The sequence below is a fragment of the Mandrillus leucophaeus genome, unplaced genomic scaffold, assembly GCF_000951045.1.
Source record: "Mandrillus leucophaeus isolate KB7577 unplaced genomic scaffold, Mleu.le_1.0 Scaffold838, whole genome shotgun sequence".
NCBI classification, from domain to species: Eukaryota; Metazoa; Chordata; class Mammalia; order Primates; family Cercopithecidae; genus Mandrillus; species Mandrillus leucophaeus.
Window position 1 is genome coordinate 684,342 of NW_012109119.1, and position 22,591 is coordinate 706,932.

General features: G+C 35.2%; 1 protein-coding gene across 2 annotated transcripts in view; it reads right to left on the reverse strand.

The window, feature by feature from the left end:
- Window positions 1-22,591, reverse strand: part of PPM1A (protein phosphatase, Mg2+/Mn2+ dependent, 1A) — a 52,415-nt gene that overhangs the window by 6,983 nt on the left and 22,841 nt on the right. The window contains exons 2-6 of one of the 2 annotated variants that reach the window (XM_011968309.1): window positions 14,550-14,636; window positions 8,167-9,020; window positions 6,274-6,391; window positions 2,100-2,208; window positions 568-625 (exon numbers count right to left, since the gene is read on the reverse strand). In XM_011968309.1, the coding sequence (XP_011823699.1) occupies window positions 568-625; window positions 2,100-2,208; window positions 6,274-6,391; window positions 8,167-9,000 (1,119 nt within the window). In that variant the 5' untranslated portion in view covers window positions 9,001-9,020; window positions 14,550-14,636. The remainder of the gene's footprint in view (window positions 1-567; window positions 626-2,099; window positions 2,209-6,273; window positions 6,392-8,166; window positions 9,021-14,549; window positions 14,637-22,591) is intronic. The other variant, XM_011968308.1, reaches the window with a different exon arrangement.

Sequence of the window (22,591 nt, forward strand, 5' to 3'; positions counted from 1 at the left end):
TTTTAAGTTATCACTTTTCTATAAACATCATACAACAGAATTGCAATAGAACACTTAACTGGAGAGTATGGCATTCTAATATCTATTTATGCAAACAATTCTGTAATATTTAAGTGAAGTGTATACTTCGGGATTCCTGACAAAGGTAATTCCAACCATATAAACTATTTAGTGGAGACAAACATTCTGAAGTTCTGCTGCAGCTGCTTACAAAACTCAGAATCAGACAAGATTCTGAGTAGAGATAGTCCCAACTTCGAAAAAAAAAAAACCATTTAGTGGAGGCAAACCTTCTGAAGTTGACTGCTTGTAAAGACTTAAAAAATCCAGAATAATTCAAAAGGACTTTCTTCTTTTTTTGAGAGAGGTGGCCACTCACCATGATTATGTCCTCAATCACTAGAACTGTGGTGCAGGAGAGATCAGAGCAAGCAGAGTTCAAAGCAATCAATCAGGGGTGTGTGTAAGAGAATGGGTACAGTGAACAGCTCTGCAAAAACAGGTAGGAAGGATATGCATTTAGAGTGGAGGGGAAAGGAAAGCAGAGGGAGCTAAAATGCTACTTACAGTGTCATCATTTTTGTAAGGATTCAGTCTATTGTAAACAGCTTCAATAACATTCCTCCTAAGTGTAAAAAAATGCAGAAAATTAATTCTTCAGAAAGCAAAACACTGCTTAATAACTCATAGCCAGGTGTTTATTAAAATTTCTAAGATAATCTTATACTCAGAAATTATTTTAGTTCTTTCTTGCTGTCAACAGTGAGCCTCACTTTAAGATATTTGGGCCCCTATGTTAAGTAGAGGTGAGTTCACTCTAAAACGCCTTATAACACTCTACCAACCCAGTTAATAGAAGGCTAAAAATTACAGATTAAAAAAAAAAAAGTCCATATAGTCTATCTCCATTTGAACTGGTTTAAATGGTTATGAGTCATCAATGGCAATGCCATTCTTAAGATACAATACTAACATAAGCTAGGTAAGAGTTGCATTGTAGTTTTGAAGAATCAGAGTATACTTTATAAAGCTTCTACTTTTCTTAATGCCCTTTTTAATAGTTCTATTAAAACTGAAATGTGAAATAAGACATTTCCATGACAAGTCTAGGAATTAGTTTTGAGTAACACTTTATTAAAAATCTGTAGTGTATTTACAAGTTATAGTCTCCCTACTTCTAAAGTTGATTTGACGCAATTTTATAGATCGTTTCATAGAAAGCCGTATGGAAAAAAAGTTTCCAAGAAATAAAAGCTTCAAACAGGAAGTTCTACAATCACTATTTAGTGATTACAAAGAACATGGTCACACTTGCAAAACACGGTAGAGAATCGAGAAAATCAGTCAATAATGTATCTTCACTGTAAGTACAAGAAGTCTTCACTTGTAGTTTTAGCACATTTACTCTATATCCAAATTCAAGACAAAGGTATTTGCAAGTTTTATGTTTGTAAGTCAATTATATGGATATTTGAGGTAAAAATGTTTTAAGCCTTGGAACTGCTTGAATTTTCCACTTTATTATGTAAAGATGTAACCTTAATATTTAACACAAAGTAGTCCAATTCTATGAACTGAAGTGGAAAGGGAAAAGACAAGAAATATATTCTTCTTCCCTGACACCTAAAACCAACTAACCAGCAATCAACAACCAAAAACACTGGGAAAATCAGACATAGAAACATCGTCCATAAGAGGAAAGGGAATTTTCAGGGTGTTAAATTACTCAGGGATTGACCAAATCAAATTATACCACTACTAATGATGACACTTAGAATTTTGTAAATTTTTAATGTAGTGCTATGTAATTTAGTTTAAAAATTCTTTCAGTGTATTACCTCATTTATGCTCTATGAGGAAATCAATGCCAACCAAACTTCCAATAAAGACAACCCTCACTGCAATTAGTTACAATGATACTGATATCTAAGTCTAAACAAGCTCTAGATAGTCTAACACTAAAAAAAAATTGAAATCACAGGTTAAAACACAGACAAATGCATCAGTTCAGAAATTAGGTAAACACACATTTTATCAATGAATACCTAACATTTTCATACACTGACATAAAGCGTAAGAGTGTACAGAATGTAACTTACTTGCTTGCCAATTCACCCCCTGGTGGGAGGCTGGGGATGTTCTCACTCGCTAATGTGCGCATCACATGGACTAAGTCGGGGACGCCTTCCCCCTGCTTCTTTATGATTTCTGGGAATCAGAAGTACTTTTTTTGTAAGTGTTATCCAAATTTAATTAAAAAGAAAACCGAAACAAAGATAACCTAGCTTTTTAAAGATGGCATTTACCACATCTGAGATATTTCTAATCTGGTATCATTAAAAAAAAAAAAAAAAAAAAGGTTGACCTTTGAAGATTTATGACAAAAAATGCACAAAATGACACATAAGATTAACTTCAAATCAAAACTAAAATATGAAAAAATATTTCATGTTAAATCAGCATATTATATAATCAAGGATATGTGTGCACAAGTGAGAATATCCTTTCTTAAGATGTCAACTAGTTACTTCTTACATCACTTCTCTCTTTAGACTGGAAACATGTTTCCTGAACTTTGCCCTATATAATACACTGCGTGGAATTTTAAAAAACAAACAATTTCAAGATTTGAAAATAATAACCCTTAATTACAGGGGAATTTATAGATTATATACTAACTCAATTACTTTATGTATATATTTATATTTGTAAAATGATACTTAAATAGCATGCACAGATTATGTACTTGAACATCACTGTCTCAGTTTAATTCTTCTCTAAAGTATCTTTAAACAATATACTGTATAGATATATAATACCATTTCCTTCATTGATTACTTGAACAAAGCCTTGAATAGAAAAGGCCTAAATTTCCTTACACAATGCTTAAAAAGAGAACCATCTGATAAACCATACAACTGCATTTAAAAGAATTTTAAAATATCCAGTTATTAAAAGGGCACAGCAATATGATCTGTAGTGCTGTTGTGCAGATGCATACTGTTATTCACATCACAGAATATAAAAAATTATGAACAAAGAACATTACAAAGAACTCTAAAACTATTCCTCTAAGTATAAAAAGTCTTCACTTGCAGTTTTAGCACACATACTCCACATGCAAATTCCAGTCAAAACTATTTGTAAGTTATATGTTCAAGTTTTGTTGAGTTTTTGTTTTTCAATGTTTACAGTAAGAAATGGTATTTTCTTCGTCATTAGTGGGGCAAGAAATCATCATTCTGCTTCTCAATTTGTAAATACCTTTGAAAATAACAATGCATACAAAGATTCATCCTTCAATCAGGCCTCAAAATTTTTAAAGAAGACATGGCTACCCATAATATTTCTTTAAATGGTTCAAACTGTCCTTTTAGAATAAAGGCCAAATTTTTACCATCTATTACTTTTTTGCCTTAAAAAAAAAAAAAAACAGTCTTAAATCTGAACAAAAAGCAAGGATCTCAGATTTGGTTTGCCAAGTTCCTTTATTGTGTAATCTTTAACATCTAGTATATTTGTTCTACATGGTTCTAATGCTGGAAATCTGCTGTACAAAAATAAAGGGATTTGATGTTTACCTAAACTGCACAATTTCACAATCTAAAACTAATACACTTAACATACAGTCTCCACTAAGCCAATACAATTATTTGGACAGATAACTAGATACAATAGAAATAAACACTGATGATAAGTTGAATCAATAATGGTTTCAGGTCTAAAAAACATTACCTTGAATCATCTATACTTGATGTATCTTACATCTCTTTTGTTAAAATATAAATTAGGATATTTTAACTGTGAAGAAAATTACAGGAAAACAAATTCTCGTGAAAAAATAATGTAAAGCTTTAAAAACAGTTAATATCTCCTATTCCACGTGGGAAAACACATTTAAACTACCTGACCATTCATACTATACTAGCCTTGCTTCTGTCTGCTTTCAAAAAAGAAAAAGAAATGAATTTTTAAGAAATATTCCTTTAATTTCTGTTATCTATACGTTTTACTTAGAATTGTAAAGACTGAACGCTTCTTCTAAAGAATATTTATGTATAGAAGATCCATGTTTCACATACATATACACGAACACATTCTGCTCCTTTCCACTCCCCTCCACCAAGTTTCAGGGATTCTATCAGTTATCTTCAAATTAGCAACTTTAAAGCTAAGGTAGTCAGTAGCAAAGATTTTGAAAATATATACATAAAAGTATAATTTTAAATTGGTTTAGAAGGACCACAAAATTAATAGTATAAATTATGAGCTGAATCTTTTCACACCCCCAGAGACTCAAGTATTTAGAAGGGAACAAATAACAGAAAAGGAGAGCTGGAAGGCCTTTCCTTTTCTATGTTGTGGACAGAGAAGCCAAAAATGTTCCAAGCAAATAAAATGAGGTTTAGTAGGTCACAGCAATCTAGTGAAGGCATGTATTTAAAGAAAGAGAGAGAGAGAAAAGAAAAAGGCATTCGGGTGCCTGCTTTGGAAGCTGAAGGCAGTATTTTTCACTGAGGACATACAACAACTTTTACAATACAAACAGTTACATTCTATGTTTTAAAATAGCAGCAATTTTAATGTAGTATTTAATTTCTAGTTGCAGTCTCATCAAATCTGAGTAAAAAATACCATATTTAATTTATGACAATCTCCAATTGAATGGTACAAGTATAATAACATTTTAACATATCAAAAATATTGAGTATCAATGTAAATTCTGTCCAGGTGGCAACTCTTGCTTGATAAGAAATATAAAACTTATTATTGTAACAAAATTACGTAAAGTGAATATTTCATAATTCCATCTAAAACTTAAAGAGTACACACTAAAGAAAAAAGCAGCAATTCATTTCTAAAATTGGATCCCATTTCATAGTAAAAATATTAAAATACTTATTTCTTTCAACCAATAAGAAAACATGTGTGCCCAAGTTAAAGTGCCAATACATTAAATATCAACTTATCCCTATACATATTATTCTTACGAATTTATATTTTTCCACTAATCAACAGTTTGAACCAATGATTGTAGCATTCTAAATATTTTAAAATGTTACTATAATACCTATAATTTATACTGAATGATTAATTTAAAATATAAAAATTCCAAGACCCTTGGTAACAGTAAGGAGACAAATTCGTTGAACAGTACGTCCAATGAATGCAATACTAAATAGTACAAACACATACTAGATGTATGACTATCAAGTGGCGGACGGCAATAAAAACAAAATAGTAACCTCTAGACAGTACTAAAGAACAAAACCAATCATGATTCTAGTATCAGACTGATTATGATTGGTATCAAACAGTAAAAAGGGAAAAAACAAAATTAAAGTGAATAGTAATTTTAATAATGCAGGCACAGTGGGATGTAGGTGTGGCAGGTCAATGTTTGCATGCGATTAGAGGTCTTTAATGTGCAAATTAACGACATTAGGAACCTAAAATGCATTTTAACGCTATTTTTTTAATTTAATTTTTTTCTTACTTTTTTTCTACCCCAGCTCACCAGCATTTTCATGTTTTAACACTATCAAAGTCAAGTTTTTCTGCTTAGAGAAACTGCATAATATATACACTTACTGCATATATGCAATAAACTGGAAGTCTCTGCAGAATTATGAGAAATATACTTCAGAAATGCCCAACTTATTTCTTAATCTTACTTGGCAGTTACTTTTCTGCCAGGTGGAGAAATATTATGTCTTTTATTGAGGTCTATCTTGTTTAGGTGAGACAGTTTATGGCTTAGGTAAGAAGCTCTGAAACAGTTTAAAGCAAATTTTTTAAAGTTGTGTATATAAAGTTGCTAATGACGAGTCTGTGATTTTCAAGTTATAGAAAAAAGGCCCTGGAGATTAAAAATTAATATACACAGCTTTTCATAGAAAGATGGTATTCAAATTATCACCATCACAATCTCTTTGTAATTAAATAAACCACAAATCAGATTTTCCCGGCATAAAATTACTCATGCCAGTGAATTAAGAATTTTAGAGCGCACAAACATTTTAGCCTTTTAAAACAAAAGTATCCTGAACAGACTGTAAGTTACTTTCCACGCTAGTTGTTATTTCTAATATAACTGTGATAGGACAACTGCATACATCTTAACAGTTACTACAGAAATGTCCTTTTCCACTTTCGTACACTAGACACTAGATGTCAAAGACACATAAAAACCTAAAAGCTAAAATGTTAAAGTTTGACTGTGTTGAAGATTTTTCTTTAATAAAGCTACTTATTTTTTGTTAAATGATCCACCTTCTACTCTGCATTCCAGGTACTTGTCCAACTCTGCCTCCTTCTTCACTGCTTCTGGCGATACTTTGGGTGCATTTGGAAAACAGATCAAAATCACACTCATGTTGTCTCGACTTCCCTGGGAAGAAAAAAATTTGAGAAATCTGAGTTTTCTTTTTGCTCTTCAAAGCCTTGAGAACCTTTACAGCTGTGCCAATTAGCTACACTTGTTCTAGTGAAAATGTTACTTTTAGGGAGAAAAATTATATATTTGCGCGTGCACGCGCACGCGTGTGTGTGTGCAGTGACTCCCACTCCCCCAAACAGTATAGAGAGAATACAGTATAACCAATACTCCAAAAGACAGGAGAGAAACATTACAGGTTAATCGCACTGTAATAATAGTTTTTTATAATTCTATAAAACAATACTATTTGTAAACATTTACTGGTGACTTAATTTGAAGTGATACCTAACACAAATATACATGTACACACACATTCATTCCATACAACATGACAAAAAATTTTAGCGGCATTGTTTACAATAGGATTTGACCTGCAGTTACACGTACCTGATAAAATTACATTTAAAATAAATTATAAATTGTGGGGCTAATACATTTGCTTCATAAGTAGAAATATGAAATAAGAGGTAAAACTACACATAAGGTTTATAAACTAGCTTTTAACTTGTATAATTTTAAAAACTGACAACTTTTAGGAACTACATTCATTTTTAAAGACATCTAAGTATTCAAATGCTGTAATTAAAATATTTGAGTATCAAATATATCTAAGAATTTTTAAAAGTCAACATTTGTTTTAAAAAAAATCAAAGAATAAGTTAATAAGCATTATTGACAAAACAGAACAGAGTGTGGCAGAAAAAACACTGAACCCAAGTCAAGGGCTTGATTTTCTAGTCTTAATGCTGCTACCAATGTATAAAACCTTGTACAAGTCATTTATAATATCTCTAGGAAAGGGTGTAGCATGTATTATATGCTAAACTAGGCATTATATATATATACACACACACACACACACACACACACACACATGCTTATTAATTCCTCAACAGTCCTATAAGATGCTATTATCTCCATTTTAAAGCTGAGAGAGATTGAACAATTTGTTCAGGAATGTAGAGTACAAAAGTAATAGAGGTAGGCTTTGGTCTCAAGTCTGTCTGACTCGTTAAAGTTTGTAGAACCTTCTCTGGCTTCAGCTTCCTCATTTGTAAAATAAAGGGGCTGAGCTAGCTCACCTATGTATATTATCCTATTTGATCCTCCTGACAACCCCATCAGACAACAAAATAATGTCTTACCCTTTTTATGATGAAAAAAACTGATTATTCAGAGTTTAAATAGCTTACCTAAAACCATACAGTCTCATATTAAGTCCTTCTGACTCCATGTACAAGGCTATTTCTATTACATCACATCTAATGATCACTACATTCCTAAGTGCTACAGACCCATTAAACCTTAGTTTCAAAGTATTAGGATATCATAAATGTACTGAGATATCACATGGTCAAAATATTAAATCTCTAAAATGCTTTTCATTTATAGACACTAAGGCCTAACCCTCCCCATCCTCTTTCTTTCAAAACATGCGTTCTGATAAAATCTTTTTACCTTTGATAATCTTCCACATTATTACAAAGCTCAAGTAGTAAGACTAAACATTCAGCTTATAACTCTTGCAGATATGGTAACTGGGTAATTTATTTCTGCATAGTGTTCCTATGATATATTTTCATAACTGGTGAACAGTATCCTACAGTATCCTACAATTGTGCCAAAAACTTAGTTTTCAGAATTACAGATTCTAAGATGATTAAATACTAGGGTAGTGATTAATACGACATAAAATCACTTTATGTTTCTTAAAAAAGTCTAGCTACCTTATATAAACAGGTGTCGACTACTTCATTGCAAACTTTCTCAAGGTCATCAGTGACTTCAAGTCTGGATCTTACAAAATCACAGAGCTCTTCATTTCCCATAACATCCCAGATACCATCACATGCAAGGATAATGAACTGATCATCTTCTTCAGATCTTTCAATATCATGGACTTCAGGCTCTGGTGAGACAAGCTGCTCAGTAGGACCTTTTCCATGGACACATTTGTAATCAAAATCCCCAAGGGCCCTTGATACAGCCAGAGAGCCATTCACACGCTGAATCATTACAGAGCCACCTGCATTCTGAATTCGTTCTTTTTCCAGCGGATTACTTGGTTTGTGATCTTGTGTGAAGAAATGAACTTTCCTGTTCCTACAAAGTAAACCTCTTGAGTCTCCACAGTTAATGAAATAAGTATGTTGGGGAGAAATTAAGACACCTACAGCTGTTGACCCACTTCTATCTGCACCATGTTTCTTCTCTGACATAACTCTCATGTGTTCATCAATCTCCAGAAAACCTGTTCTGATTCCATTCTTTACATTTTCCACAGATGGTGCTCCTGCAGACCCTTTAAAATCCTGGTTATTGGTGATGTGATCTAACAAATGCTCACAGCAGTATTTGGCAACCTGAGAACCAGCATGCCCATCATACACAGCAAAGAATGACCACGATTCAAGTCCACTTGGCAAACCGATCACAGCCGTATGCGCATCCTCCATTTCAACACGCCAACCTTGCATGCTGCTTAGCCCATATCGCAACCCATTACCCTGCCCCTGGGCATTATGCTTTTCCATCTTTGGCTTGTCTAAAAATGCTCCCATTATGTCTTGATCCTCTAGGTCTGCAAAGGAAGAGAAACAGAAAAGTCAATAACTGTCTTATCAACAAAATATGTACCAAACAATCTTTTTAGTAAGTGAAAGAGATATGCAGGAATTCAAAACTCTTGTATTAAGCAGACATTCATTGTGTTGCCAACTTTGAATCTGGAGATTAACAAGGAGGAACTGGGGGAAAGCCTGACGAAGCACAGCGCACAACAGACAAAAAGGCAGAAAAAAACTAAAGCACTGGGATAAAGGGGAGAAGGCAGAAAGGAGACCTGGCAGTGGCCATCAACTTAAACGAACCAGGCCAAGTGTTTAAAGATACAATGAACATGTGTAAGCTCAGGATTAAGTTGTACATGTATCAATCAAGAAAAGCCAAGCGAATTCATGACATACCCAAAAAACCTACTAATTCAAATATCTTGGTTGAACATTCAGGGATTTTCAAGCTTGATTCCAAACTCCCTAGTTTTATCGTCACTGCATGAACTCTGAAAACCTAAAAAATAATCTACTCACAATGCTCCAAATTTGCATGCTCCTTCAAGCCTTTGCTCATGTCAGTTTCCTTAACTGGAAACTCTTGCCTCATCCTTTCTATTTATAGAAAAAAGTGCACCTATGCTTTTAAGTCTAGCTTACATTCTACCTTTTCCATGAGGTTTTTCAGTCTTTGATAAAGTAAGTTATTAAATTACTATAAAAGCTCTAGCCTCAAATTTCAAGTTGCAAGCAATTATATATACAGATAACAAAGTGTACTATATACATATATAACACAATTACTACTAGTAATCTATTAATCAAATAGTAATAACATGTACCATTATTATTATACTCTATGACCATTAGGTATATAAAGAAAATCAAAGGGTCTAGTGACAGCCCTGCTGACAAGCCTGAAGGCTCAGCTAATCGAATCCTTTCCCAATACTCAAAATTTAACACTCCCTGGTCTAGAATGGGCCCACACAAGGCAAAAAGACAGCTGGTCAGAATTTACCTTGGCCCTTACCTGAACAATGGCTTAGAACTGTAGAGACCTGGGTTCAAATAATCAAGTAAGTCACAATTGAACTAAAGGCAATCCGAAAGAAGGATAGCATGACGAACAGAAATTTAATGGAGGTGAAGAGGAGTTAGGTAGTAGGGAATAATGGCGGAGAAAAGTATCTAGGTAAATCACTATGCAGCTTTGAGCCTAGGGTATTGATGATGCTAATGATACTCAGCTCAGAGAGGGAACTTTGAGAAAAAGGGCAAGAAGAAAATCCTCCTAGGAAGGAAAGAAAAACATTTGTTTTCCCCTTCATTTTCCACGTAGGTCCAAACTGATACATAAGCAGAAAAGACTGGTTGATTGGCATGATAAAACCATCTGCCTCTGCCTCCTAGTACAGTTCAACTAATGGAACGTAAGTAATGGAAACTAGCTATCATTCATCCTTTACGGTGATATTTATCAGATTATTTTTCTGACATCAAGTTGATACACATTGCAAAGGTGAGTATTTTGATTGGATAAAGAATAACGTAATAATGACACCTTATTAGCAGGCAATGTTTAAGAAGCAGTCTAAGTCCCTCTGGTAAGTGTTTTACAAGCATTACTTCATTTAATCTCTTCAACAACTCTCTAAGGCAGGTAATAATATTATCTCCAAATTACAGATGAAGAACCTTAGCCAAGATTAAATAACTTGGCCAAGATCACTCAACTAATAAGTTTAATGGCATCAGGGCTCTGCTTCAAGTCTGTGTGACTCTAAAGCATTGTTAACCCCTAAGAAAATGGGTCTCTACCATGGCTGTGCAACAGAAAAATAAGTATTTCCAAATCAGAATTGCCAGGGTTGGAACCTAGGTATCTATGATTTTTAAATTTTCATATGTGATTCTGAGACACAGTAAGACTGCAAACTGCTGGAAAAGATTAGATGCAATGCCTAAGGCAGAAGATGGGGGCACGTTAAGGACCCACAAGAAATAATCAACCAAAATTGCAGTAATCAAGACCACTATCCTAGGTTACAAAACCACTATCCTAGACTAGAAACAAGGTGAAGCTTTACATAGGAAAGACTCCACTATCTTGAGAAAAGGTAAGAAAAAAAGAGATGTGAGTGAAACCCAAAAACTTAAACACATTTAAGAGACAAACCAACAGAAGAGAATAGTAATGACAAACTTTCTTCCTCTAAGAATTCACCAATAGCATGAAGTACTAAAGAAAATAAGTTACAAAATCAGACCAACGTGAGTTTAAATTCTGGCTCTACTACTTAGTAATAGTGTGACTACTGAACCTTTATGAGTCTCTTTCTCCATCTGTTCCTCTATAAAATGTATATAAGAAGGTGGCTGGGTATGGTGCCTTACGCCTGTAATCCCATCACTTTGGGAGGCCGAGGTGAGCAGATCACGAAGTCAGGAATTCTAGGCCAGCCTGGCCAATATGGTGAAGCCCCGTCTCTACTAAAAATAAAAATTAGCCAGGCATGGTGGCACAGGCCCGTAATACCAGCTACTTGGGAGGCTGAGGCAGAAGAATGGCTTGAACCTGTGAGGCAGAAGTTGCAGTGAGCCAAGCTGAAATCGCATCACTGCACTACAGCCTGGGCGACAGAGTGAGAGTCCATCTCCAAAAAGAAAAAAAAGTATATAAGAAGGCACTAACCTTACAAGATTCTTATGAGGATTAAATGAAATAATGTATACAGTGCACAAAGTATAGTGTCTAGCACATTATAAGTAATATAGACATTATACGATTATTACACCATTTTTTCTGCCAGAGGAGGCAGTCAATCACAATATTTCCTCCTTGCTGCCAGCTCTGATTACCATTACATTAAACTTCTACATGATATACTTTAAAAGACACTTTAAACACTTCATTAGTAAATAGGGGAAGGCACATTTAAAACAAATGCCATTTCTCATCCATCTGGCAAAATCAAGAGTTGATCAGAATGTGGAGAAACAGGAACTCCCCTAGAGTGCTGACAAGAGTTTAAATTGGTTCAACCACTCTGAAATGCAACTGGCAACAGCTAGTTGAAGAAGCTGAAGATACACTTAAGCAAATACTCAGCAATTCCACTTCTAATTGTAGATCTCAAAACAATGTTTTAAAAATAATGAACATGGGTGATAAAATCAGTTTAATCAGTATGGGTTACACACAACTCAATCAGCTGGGCTGTGTGTAAACTGCATTTTAAAAAGATAAAATAGGCCAGGCACTGTGGCTCACGCCTGTAATCTCAGCACTTTGGGAGGCTGAGGTGGGTGGATTAATTGAGGTCAGGAGTTCGAGACCAGCCTGGCCAACACGGTGAAACCCTGTCTCCACTAATACAAAAAATGAGCTGGGTGTGGTGGCAGGCGCCTGTAATCCCAATTACTCAGGAGGCTGAGGCAGGAGAACTGTTTGAACCTGGCAGGTGGAGGTTGCAGTGAGCCAAGATCATGCCATTGCACTCCAGCCTGAGCAGCAAGAGTGAAACAATGTCTCAAGAAAACAAAACAAAACAAAATAGAGTGCATCCCAGGTGATAAAAGTAAGTAAATACTGTTTCTTGAAGTCTTTTTCCAAGTGTATATTTGTATTTACTAAACTGAGGTGTATATAATTCTTACTGTGGTCACAATAAAAAGTATGAAACATGCTGTCTTGAAGAAACTCTCCCACCCATCCATCCAAGGTGACCTGTTCAATGATCTTTTTGGAGAATCATAATAGTCAGTGTTGGAAATAACCTAACTGCTCACTAGAAGGTAGAATGAATAAATAACAGAATACAATTTATCAAAAACAGATCTAATTACATAAACACAGCTATTTCTAAAAAAACAAAAGAAGACAATATGCTGAACAAGACAGCAAAACAATTCTATACACATATTTGGTGAAAGTATAAAAACAAGGATAGGATGAATACAGACAAACTTCAGAATAGTGGCTGTAAGCTCCATGAGAGCAGGGACTTTTTGTTTTATTCACTGGTGTCTTCCTAGCACTTGGAGCACAGCCTAACACACAGAAGAAGTTCAATCTTTGTTGAATGACTAGTTTCTCTCTGGGAAGACAAAGAAAAGAGAATGGCTTCAGGAAAGGGTCTAACACAATGGGATACAGCTGTATCTGCAACTGGTGTTTCCCGGACTTTGAAGCAGTAACAGGGAATTTAGGAACACAGTATCTGCTTTAGTTTTTCTAAATTATCTCTGCTTTTAGCTTTTCTTTGGTTCATCTAAGGTAAGCTGAATTCCTTCAAAAGTTACCTGTACTAAGAAGTCAAAAAAAAAAAAAAGAGAAGAAAAAAAGAAACTGAGAGCCAAAGAAAAGCAGACCATGAAATCTTTTAAAAGCACATAGGATTGTCTTAACTAAGATTCACATCTATATTAGATTAGGAGCCTGGCTTTCCTCCTTATTCTTTTCTATAGCCTACATTTTTATCTCTGAACAATTCATGAGATAACCAGTGGTCACAGGCTTAATAACAACATCTAACATTGATGGAGAGATTACTACTAGTCAAGCACTGTTCTAAAGTTTTGTATATCTATTAACTTCTTTAATCTTCACACCAATCCTAAAAGATAGGTACCCTGTTTTACTCATGAAGAAACTGAGCCACAGTGAGGTTAAGTCATCTGTTGAAGGTCAACAGCAAATTGCCTTATCTCTGTGTCTCAATTCCCTTAACTAGGATGAAGGAGGGAGGCTGAGGAGGGAGGTACTATGCTTAAGACACTTGACATCTACTAGTAAAGCATTCCTCAACTTCCTCATCTGTACAGTGGGCATATTAATACTTTCCTCTGAATGCTGTTGCAAGGTTTAAATGAGGCAATGCCTTGCAAGGCACCCATACGGAGCCTGGCAAAAATGAGGCACTCAGCAAGCAGACACTGTTTAATTACTAATTCCTACACACACAGCCACATCTAGATTCCAACCTCAACTAGCAGGGAACTTACTCTCACTTTTATAAAGAAGTACAGTAGTTATTTTCCAGATATACACATGAAACTACCAAATGATTAATTCTTTAAAGATAGAATATACTTTCTAAAAGCAAACCCCAGACTTTAAAAAATATATACAGTATATTAGAATATAAAAATGTAACAAACCAAGTAACCATCTGATAAAATTTTACGTTTAGTTCCATAGCAACTGTAAATACATAGTCAAGGGTAAATTAATAGTTTTGTGGCTGGACTTTTACATACTGAAAATAGGCAATATAAAAATCTTACCTCCTTGGGTTCTGAATAATTTGTAGAGTCCTGGTGAAGCAGCCAACTATAAGCTACATGGATACAAGAGCTGATTATATAAATATAATACCAAAAAGTACTTACTTGCAAATGCTATGTTTACACAGTCATCTTCATAAGTGGACTACTAAAGAGTATTTTATTTAGTCCAATAATTAAATTGGCATATATCCATAAACAGTAAATCTCAAGGGGATTGAATTTGTCCATGAAAGTTTTTAGTTTCTGAGAGAAATTTTAGTTCTCACCTAGTCATAAATCTATTCTTGACTACAAGCTGAGTCTCATCACAGCACTACTATTATCGGTTGATCTAAACTTTTCAAAACAAAGTACTGCGACAAAAAATAAGACTGAATTAATATTTGACATAATCAGAAAATTTTGTGAATATTTTGTACCTTTTAAAACCAAACTAATCTCTAAATTGAAAAATTCTAAGGCTGGGCCAAGAAGTCATTAATTAATGTTCAGCTGCTGCCTTTTACTAAGCAAAGCTGAACTCATAGTAGAGTCTTGAACCTGGTCATTTGGTTTAATCCACTCAGGATTATAGTGAATAATAATTTTTTAAATGCTCTATATATTTTGTTGTTAAAATCCCTAAGCAACATGTCACCCCAAAGTAACAAGAGTTATTCAACGACAATTTGAGCAGAATCCTTAAAAAGTTGAGTAATAAAACCCTACATTATATTTTTCTATTTACCTAGGGACACATAGCCTAATAGAGAACCCCTCCAGGCTCTATAAACAAAGGACATAGATACATACAATGTGGAGAAAATTATATTCTCTTAGCAAATAATACCAGAGTGATTCTTACTAATATAACAAAAGAACACTGCTAAACAGGCATTTCAAGAAGGGTGGATGCTGGTAACTAGAGGACCTTAGATGACCACTGAGATAATAGGTTTGGTTTTAAACATTTGGGAGAAAAATTTAGAGTAGACTTGCATTAGAGATAAGAAATCTAAAGGCTGAAGGGAAATCCAAAGAGAAAAAAATATACAGTAAGAGACTACAAGCTCCCTGGGGAAGGTGGGGAAAAGGAACATTAACAAACAGCACAGGCCACAGTGTATAATACGGCAATATTCAAATTATCTGCAGGAGATGTAGAGCATAAACTCTCTACTGCTACCAAATCTTTATATTCTACATTGCTCACTAATGCTTACATATGTATGGACTTTGTCCTCAAAGATAAGGACAAATGGTCAGCTGACTTCTGGAACGCACATTTATTGAACAATAGAGTATTAAGCAATATACTGCATACCTGGGGTTCAAAGAAGAAATGCATAACTCTTGCAGCTACATCTCTATAAAGGATAATTTACGCTACATAAACTACACTTAATTTCCCAAGCTATGTGAAATAGTAATAAATTCTAGTTTGTAATCCAAGGCAGCCATCTCAAAGTTATCCATGGTAATGAGAAATAAGCACATTAACAAAACTGTAGCAAATCTGGAAAAAAAAAAAAAGGCTAATCTTTGGAAATTTTTCTCCCATTTGGAGCTGAAATTTCCCACTGATTGTTGCTTTAAAAATGATTAGAACCATGGTGGCACATGCCTGCAGTTTCAGTGCTTTGGGAGACTCAGGTGGGAGGACCACTTGAGGGCAGTTCAAGACCAGCCTGGGCAACACAGCGTGACCCTGTCTCTGAAAAAAATAATTTTAAAAAAGAAAAGCAGGGCATAGTGGTGAATGCCTGTAGTCCTAGCTACTCAGGAGGCTAAGGAAGGAGGACTGCCTGGGCCCACGAATTTGAAGCTACAGTGACCTATAATGGTGCCACTATACTCCAGCCTAGGCAACAAAGACACTGTCTCTAAAAAATAAAAATAATAAAAAATTACTCATATTTATAGTTACAAATTTGATTTTGATAATGTGTGTAATTAATCAGAGCCAAAATGTAGAAATGACTTGTCTAAACCTATTTTACAAATGAGAAGGTGCAGAGAAATAGAATAATTTGCCCAAGGTTACAAAGCTGGTTCAGCAGTAAGGTTAAGAATAAGACTTAGGTTTCTAGACTTACACTCCAATTCTCCTACATGTGCTATCCTGTATACTTGCAAATGAGATAATGATAATCTAAATGTGTAGGTTTTTTAAAGACAACGTACAAGATAAGGAAGACTGTCACAGAACAAAACTAAAACTTCCCTCAGCGCCGTATCTTCTTCTGCCTACAAGTCTATGTATTTTCTTTTCTAAATCTCTAAAACTGCCAAAGATAAATGATCTTAAAAAAAAAAAAAAAAAAAAAAGGAAGAAGAGAAAAGAAAGAAATCTAAAATTTTCTGTCTGGGACTGAAAGGTAACAACAGTGAACTAATTACAATTTCTAGCAAAGCCAATTTCAGATACTTAGGCTAAATAAAGTGTAAAAATGAACATAGAAAAATAAGATGACTTTTTCTTAATGCAGCAGTTAAAAAGAGGGAGAGGGAGACTCAGTATTCATTAGCGCAAAATTAGAAACTACCCACCAAGATACGAGATGACATTGAATGAATAAAACAATTGCAGACTGACTGTCAATTAAAAAAGAGGCACTCTGAAAATAGTTTCATGGAAATGAAAAGCAATTTACTGAATTGAAAATTGCAATAGAGACAATGAATGGCAGATTGGATGCTACAGGAAAAAAAAGGATCAATAAATGAGTGAATCATTTCAATGAATTCTTTCAGAACCCTCTCCTCCTACTTTTCTGCTGTAATAGGACTGTCCTCTCAATGATGATAAATCCTCTACTAGACTAGCTTTGGTGCCCATGTTTCAAAGGAGTCTTAAATGACTTACAGTTTTTTCAGGGATCTTACACTATTTTCCTTTTTCTCCTTTGTATCAACCTTTCTCAGTTGGAGTGTGACTTTTAAAGCCACAAGTGTCACCTATGTTACCCATTTAAAATAAGTTTTCATGTGACTTATTCCCCTCGAGCTACCCACCTGCCTCTCTTCTCTTTACAGTTAAACTTCTTTAAAAAAATGTTGATGCTCCAAAAGGCTGTCTGGCCATTCTACCAAATCAAGTTCCTCCAAGTCACTTAATCTACGGGATACTTTTAGCCCTCCTCTAACTGGTTGCTCACAGAAGCATTCAACTTTAACACTCCCTCCAGAAACACTCTTCCCATTGGCCTTTCAAGATGCTACACACACTCCCAGCTTTCTTCCTACCCCTAAGCTTTTTCGTAGTCTCCTATGCAGGCTCATTTTCATCTCCCAAGCCATTAAACATTGGCATTCCTCAAGGCTTACATGTAGACCGTTTTCCCATTCTGTGCTGCCTCCCTGAGCACTCTCACATATCTGCAGCTTTTACGAGTGAATGGCACCATCATCCACCAAGGTGAATACAAACCAAGAACATTCACTGGGTGTGGTGTTGCATACTTGTAGTCCCAACTACTTGGAGGCTGGGGCGGGAAGATTGATTGAATCCAGGAGTTCAAGACCAGCCTACGCAATACAGCAAGACCCCAACTCAGAAAAAGAAATAAAAACTAAGGATATATTTGATACCTCTCTCTACCTCATCTCCCATCTGTCCATCATCAAATCCCATGGGTTATATGCTTCCTAAACATTCTCAAATCTGTCTACTTTTTTTCTACCAATGCCCTGGTCTCAAGCTACCATCATTCTCACTGCAGAATACTAGCTTCTTTAGTCTCTTCACATGGATCCTGGCATCCCTCTAATTCATTCTCCAAACTGCAGCCTAAGGAAATCTTTCAAAATGCAAATTTCACCATATCACTTCTGTACTAAAAGTTTCTCCAACGCTTTCCACTGCTGGGGGTAGGAGGTGGATAAAGAACTGCTTAACATGGCTCACATGAAGGCCCTGGATAGTCAAGTCCCTACCTACCCTCTCCAGCCTCATCTCACTTCATACTGTCCCTTCCCACTACATTCTCTACTCCAACCACAAGGGCTTTCTTACAGTACCTCGTACTTATCATACCTCCTTCCTCCAAATATATAAACAAATGCTACTTTCCCTACCTTAACAGCTATTCTCTCATGTCTTAGTTAATTCCTACTCATTCTTGAGATCTCAACTCAAGCATCAGTTCTTCAAAGGAGCTTCCTTTGAGTTCCCTAGGTCAACTCCCCTAGCACAAAGTATATAGTAGATTATTAATAAATATTTGCTGAATAAACTCAAAGAAAAATCAGATGCAAATAAAAATTCAGTAACAAGGAGAGTGCACCCAAAAGTAAATATGCATATAAAAAACAAGACTTTCTGAAGGAGAAACAGAGAAGCTATCATCAAAGTAATGAGAAGCAAGTGTTCCTCAGTTGAAGCCTTTTCAAAATTAACAAGCTCACTGAATTAACTGTTCAAAACCCACTCCTAGTTGTTCACAACTATACAAATGCAAGGAAAAGAAAAATAAATACTATAATGCAAGGTTCTAGACAAAAACATGAGCAATCATAAAAGGAAAGAATATCAAATTGGTATTAGCCATCTTAACAGCAAAACTGAATCCAAAAGGTATTAGAGAATAAACCAAGTTCTAAGAGTAAAGGTTCATGAAACTAGAATAACATATCACCAAACTGATAATGGGTATGGATATAAAGAGCGTATGAATGTATGCTTTGTGTCCTCTGTGTCTTTTTTTGTTTTTGTTTTTGAGACAGAGTCTCACTCTGTCGCCCAGGCTGGGGTGTTGCGGCGCGATCTTGGCTCCTGGATTCAAGTGATTCTGTGCCTCAGCCTCCCAAGTACCTGGGATTACAGGCATGCGCCATCACGCCCAGTTAATTTTTTGTATTTTTAGTAGAGATAGGGTTTCATCATGTTGGCCACGTTGGTCTCAAACTCCTGACCTCAAGTGATCCCCTTGCCTTGGCCTCTCAAAGTGCTGAAATCACAGGCATGAGCTACCAGCGCCAGCCTCCTGTATGTCTTAAAATGTCTTCCACCCTCATCCCCCCAACACTCCCACTAGTGTACACACATTCCTGGCTATAAAGTATACACTCATAACATCTTTATAAAAAATCTGTGAGAAAAAATTCCAGCCAAGCAAATATCTACTCATTATATTTCAAAACCAATTTCATCTCTATATGACTTTTCATTAGTTTAACTCTAATAACATGATAAAAAAGAAGAAACTTGAATTCATAAAAATAACACATCTAGAAAAACAAAATCATGAACATAAAGTAAAAAGAACTTAGACTTGCCCAATTATCCAATAATTGGGAGACACTTCATGTCACGTGACACATCAACATCAAAACACATATGAAACATAAAAAAAATGGAAATACCTGTCATCACAAGATTAAAGTTAAAAGTTATAGGTCTATCCAATATGTGATGCTGGACAAGTCCTCTGGCTTAATGTCTAACTTTCCTCATCAACAAATAAGCAACCTTGATTATCTGTCAATTACTTTGTTCTGAGAAATGTATAAAACGTTAAATGAGAAGACTAAAGTTCTGGGGACACCTAAGTAAACATCATTAGTAAAGTAATACTTTAAAATCATGTGGATGGAATTCCCATTAAAAAAACTCTTATTCTCAATATCAAGATTATAAGAGACACACAAAATTATTTCACTACAGCAAGACCAGCTTGTAAGAAATGCAAAGAAAAAAGCAGCTACAAACTAGGACTACAAGCTGATAACCTGAATTTGACCTTCACGTATTTCCTCTCCCCAGAACAACATGCATTCTCCAGAGTCCCTAGCAATCTTTATTGACCACATCCAATTCAATTCATGTACTTTTCCACCATGGCATCAGAGTTTGCATCATTCGGTAAAGAGGACAATATCTGTGATTCTAACAAACAGCAGAATCTATGAGGCTTTACTCTAATCCAATTTTTGACTAATATGTCTGCCTCACTCTAAAGTAGCAAAACAAAATGATACCTAGTAGGCTGAATAATGACTCCCAAAGATACCAGTCCTAATCCTATAAATGTTACCTTATTTGGAAAAAAAGGTCTTTGCAGATGTGATTAAGAATCTTGAGATGGAGAGAGAATCCTGGATTATCCAGAGACCTCTAAATGAACTCACATGTCCTTAGAAGAGAGAGTCAGGGGAAGATCTGAAACACACAGAGAAGGTGATGTGAAGACAGAGCAGACAGAGATTTGAAGACGCTGGTCTTAAAGATTGGAGGGATGTGGCTACCAAGCAAGTGATGAGGCTGACAGCCACTGGAAAGTGAAAAAAAGCAAGAAACAGATTCCTCCTTAAAGCCTCAGGAGTGAGCACATTCTTGGTGACACCTTGATTTTGGCCCCGTGAAAATGATTTTGAACTTGTGGCCTCCAGAACTGTAAGAGAATAAATCTGTATTGTTTTAAGCCACCCAGTTGGTGATAATTTGTTATAGCAGCCATGGAAATTAGCACAATGCCCAACAGTCAAGTTCCTCTGTTGAGAAGGAAAACCCGCCAAACTTGTAAAGATGAAAATGTGCAGTAATTTCAACAAGCATCACGAGAAAAATCAAGAGAGACAAAAGTTTCTTACCTGTAACAGGTTAATAGAACCAAATCCCTATCATTTCTCTAAAAAATACTGAAATATGATAACTAAAATAATTTAATATAATTCAGCCTGTTAAATTCCAAGGAGGAAAGAGGTAATGGTATCCTAGTATACTGACAGAAAGGCAAGGAGTATCTAGTTACACTATTTTTGGGCAAACAACAGAGGAAACTGCCACCCTTTAAGTAAAAAAACAGAAACAAAATTTATGGAACTCATACAAAAATTCTGAAATAAAAAAGTACTCAAGAACATGATGTCACAGTCTAGAAGATTTGCCTTAGAAAACTAGGTGACAACTTACATATAAGAAAAATTTTAAAAACCTAATTTGTGAAATAGGAATGAAAAGAATCTAGAATATAAAAAGTATCAACAGAGGCTTAAAAAGAGATATTTGAGAGAAAAAATATCATTGCAATATTTTAAATGTCATGAAAAGTAATGAGGAATGAAGACTCTAGAGCAAACAATCTGCAAGGGGCAAAAATGAACAGGACAAAAACCATCCAGTATGCAAGTAAGCATAAAGAAACAAAAGCAAGTAGACTGGAGAAAAGATACACACAATGCAGATCCAACAGCTTAATTAGCACACTGTAAATAAGAAAACCAAATAATGGAGGAAAAATTAAATTTCAAAGACAGAAGAAATAAATCATAAACTAAGAACTGAACTTGTTGATTGAATGGCATTTATCGAATACTAGATACATTTAGTAGAAACTGACCAATACCAAAGCATAATCTGAAGATTATGAATTTTAAGAATACAATTCAGACAAAATAAACATGCCATCGGCTGGGCGCGATGGCTCACGTCTGTAATCCCAGCACTTTGGGAGGCCGAGGCAGGGGGTCACCTGAGGTCAGGAGTTCCAGATCAGCCTGGCCAACGTGACAAAACCCCATCTCTACTAAAAATATAAAAATTAGCCGGGCGTGATAATGAATGCCTGTAATCCCAGCTACTCGGGAGGTAGAGGTAGGAGAATCGCTTGAACCCAGGAGGTGGAGGTTGCAGTGAGCCTAGTCACACCATTGCACTCCAGTCTGGCTGACAGAGCAAGACTCCATCTCAAATTAAAAAAATAAAATAAACATGCCAAAAAAAAGAAAAAAAAAAGAAAAAAAAGAAATCAGGCTGGCCCCAGACTTCTTTGCAACATCAGATGATAGGCAACGAAGTAATGCCTATAAACGTTGAGGATAAAGAGGTTTTATTCCAAGAATACTATGACTAGCAAGGTTGTCATTTATATGTAAAGGCCATAGGAAGACATTATCAAATATGCCAGCCCTAAAGTAATGTTATCCAAATTTCATATCTGAAAAAAAAGAAAAACTATTTAAAGATAGATTCATGCAATCAAGAGACTAATCAAAACCAAGAAACTAAAAAATAAAGATGTCAGTATAAAACTGCTTTGCTGTGGTCAAAATACACTAGGCAAAAAAGATACTAAGAATTGCAATTTCAATTTCAGACGAAGTAAATCACAAGGAATAAAGCAATAAACAGAATAAGAGCCACGTTTTAAATTGGTAAAAGATGTGGTCCAAAATTTCAAGACTATATATTCTGTTCAAACACACTTAAAACATTAATTGAAAAATCAAACATTTATTGGATTATATGTTGGAAAGAAAAGCTTATAGATTTCTCACACACTCCCCCATCCTACCCCACAGACCAAAAAAAAAAAAAAAAAAAAAAAAA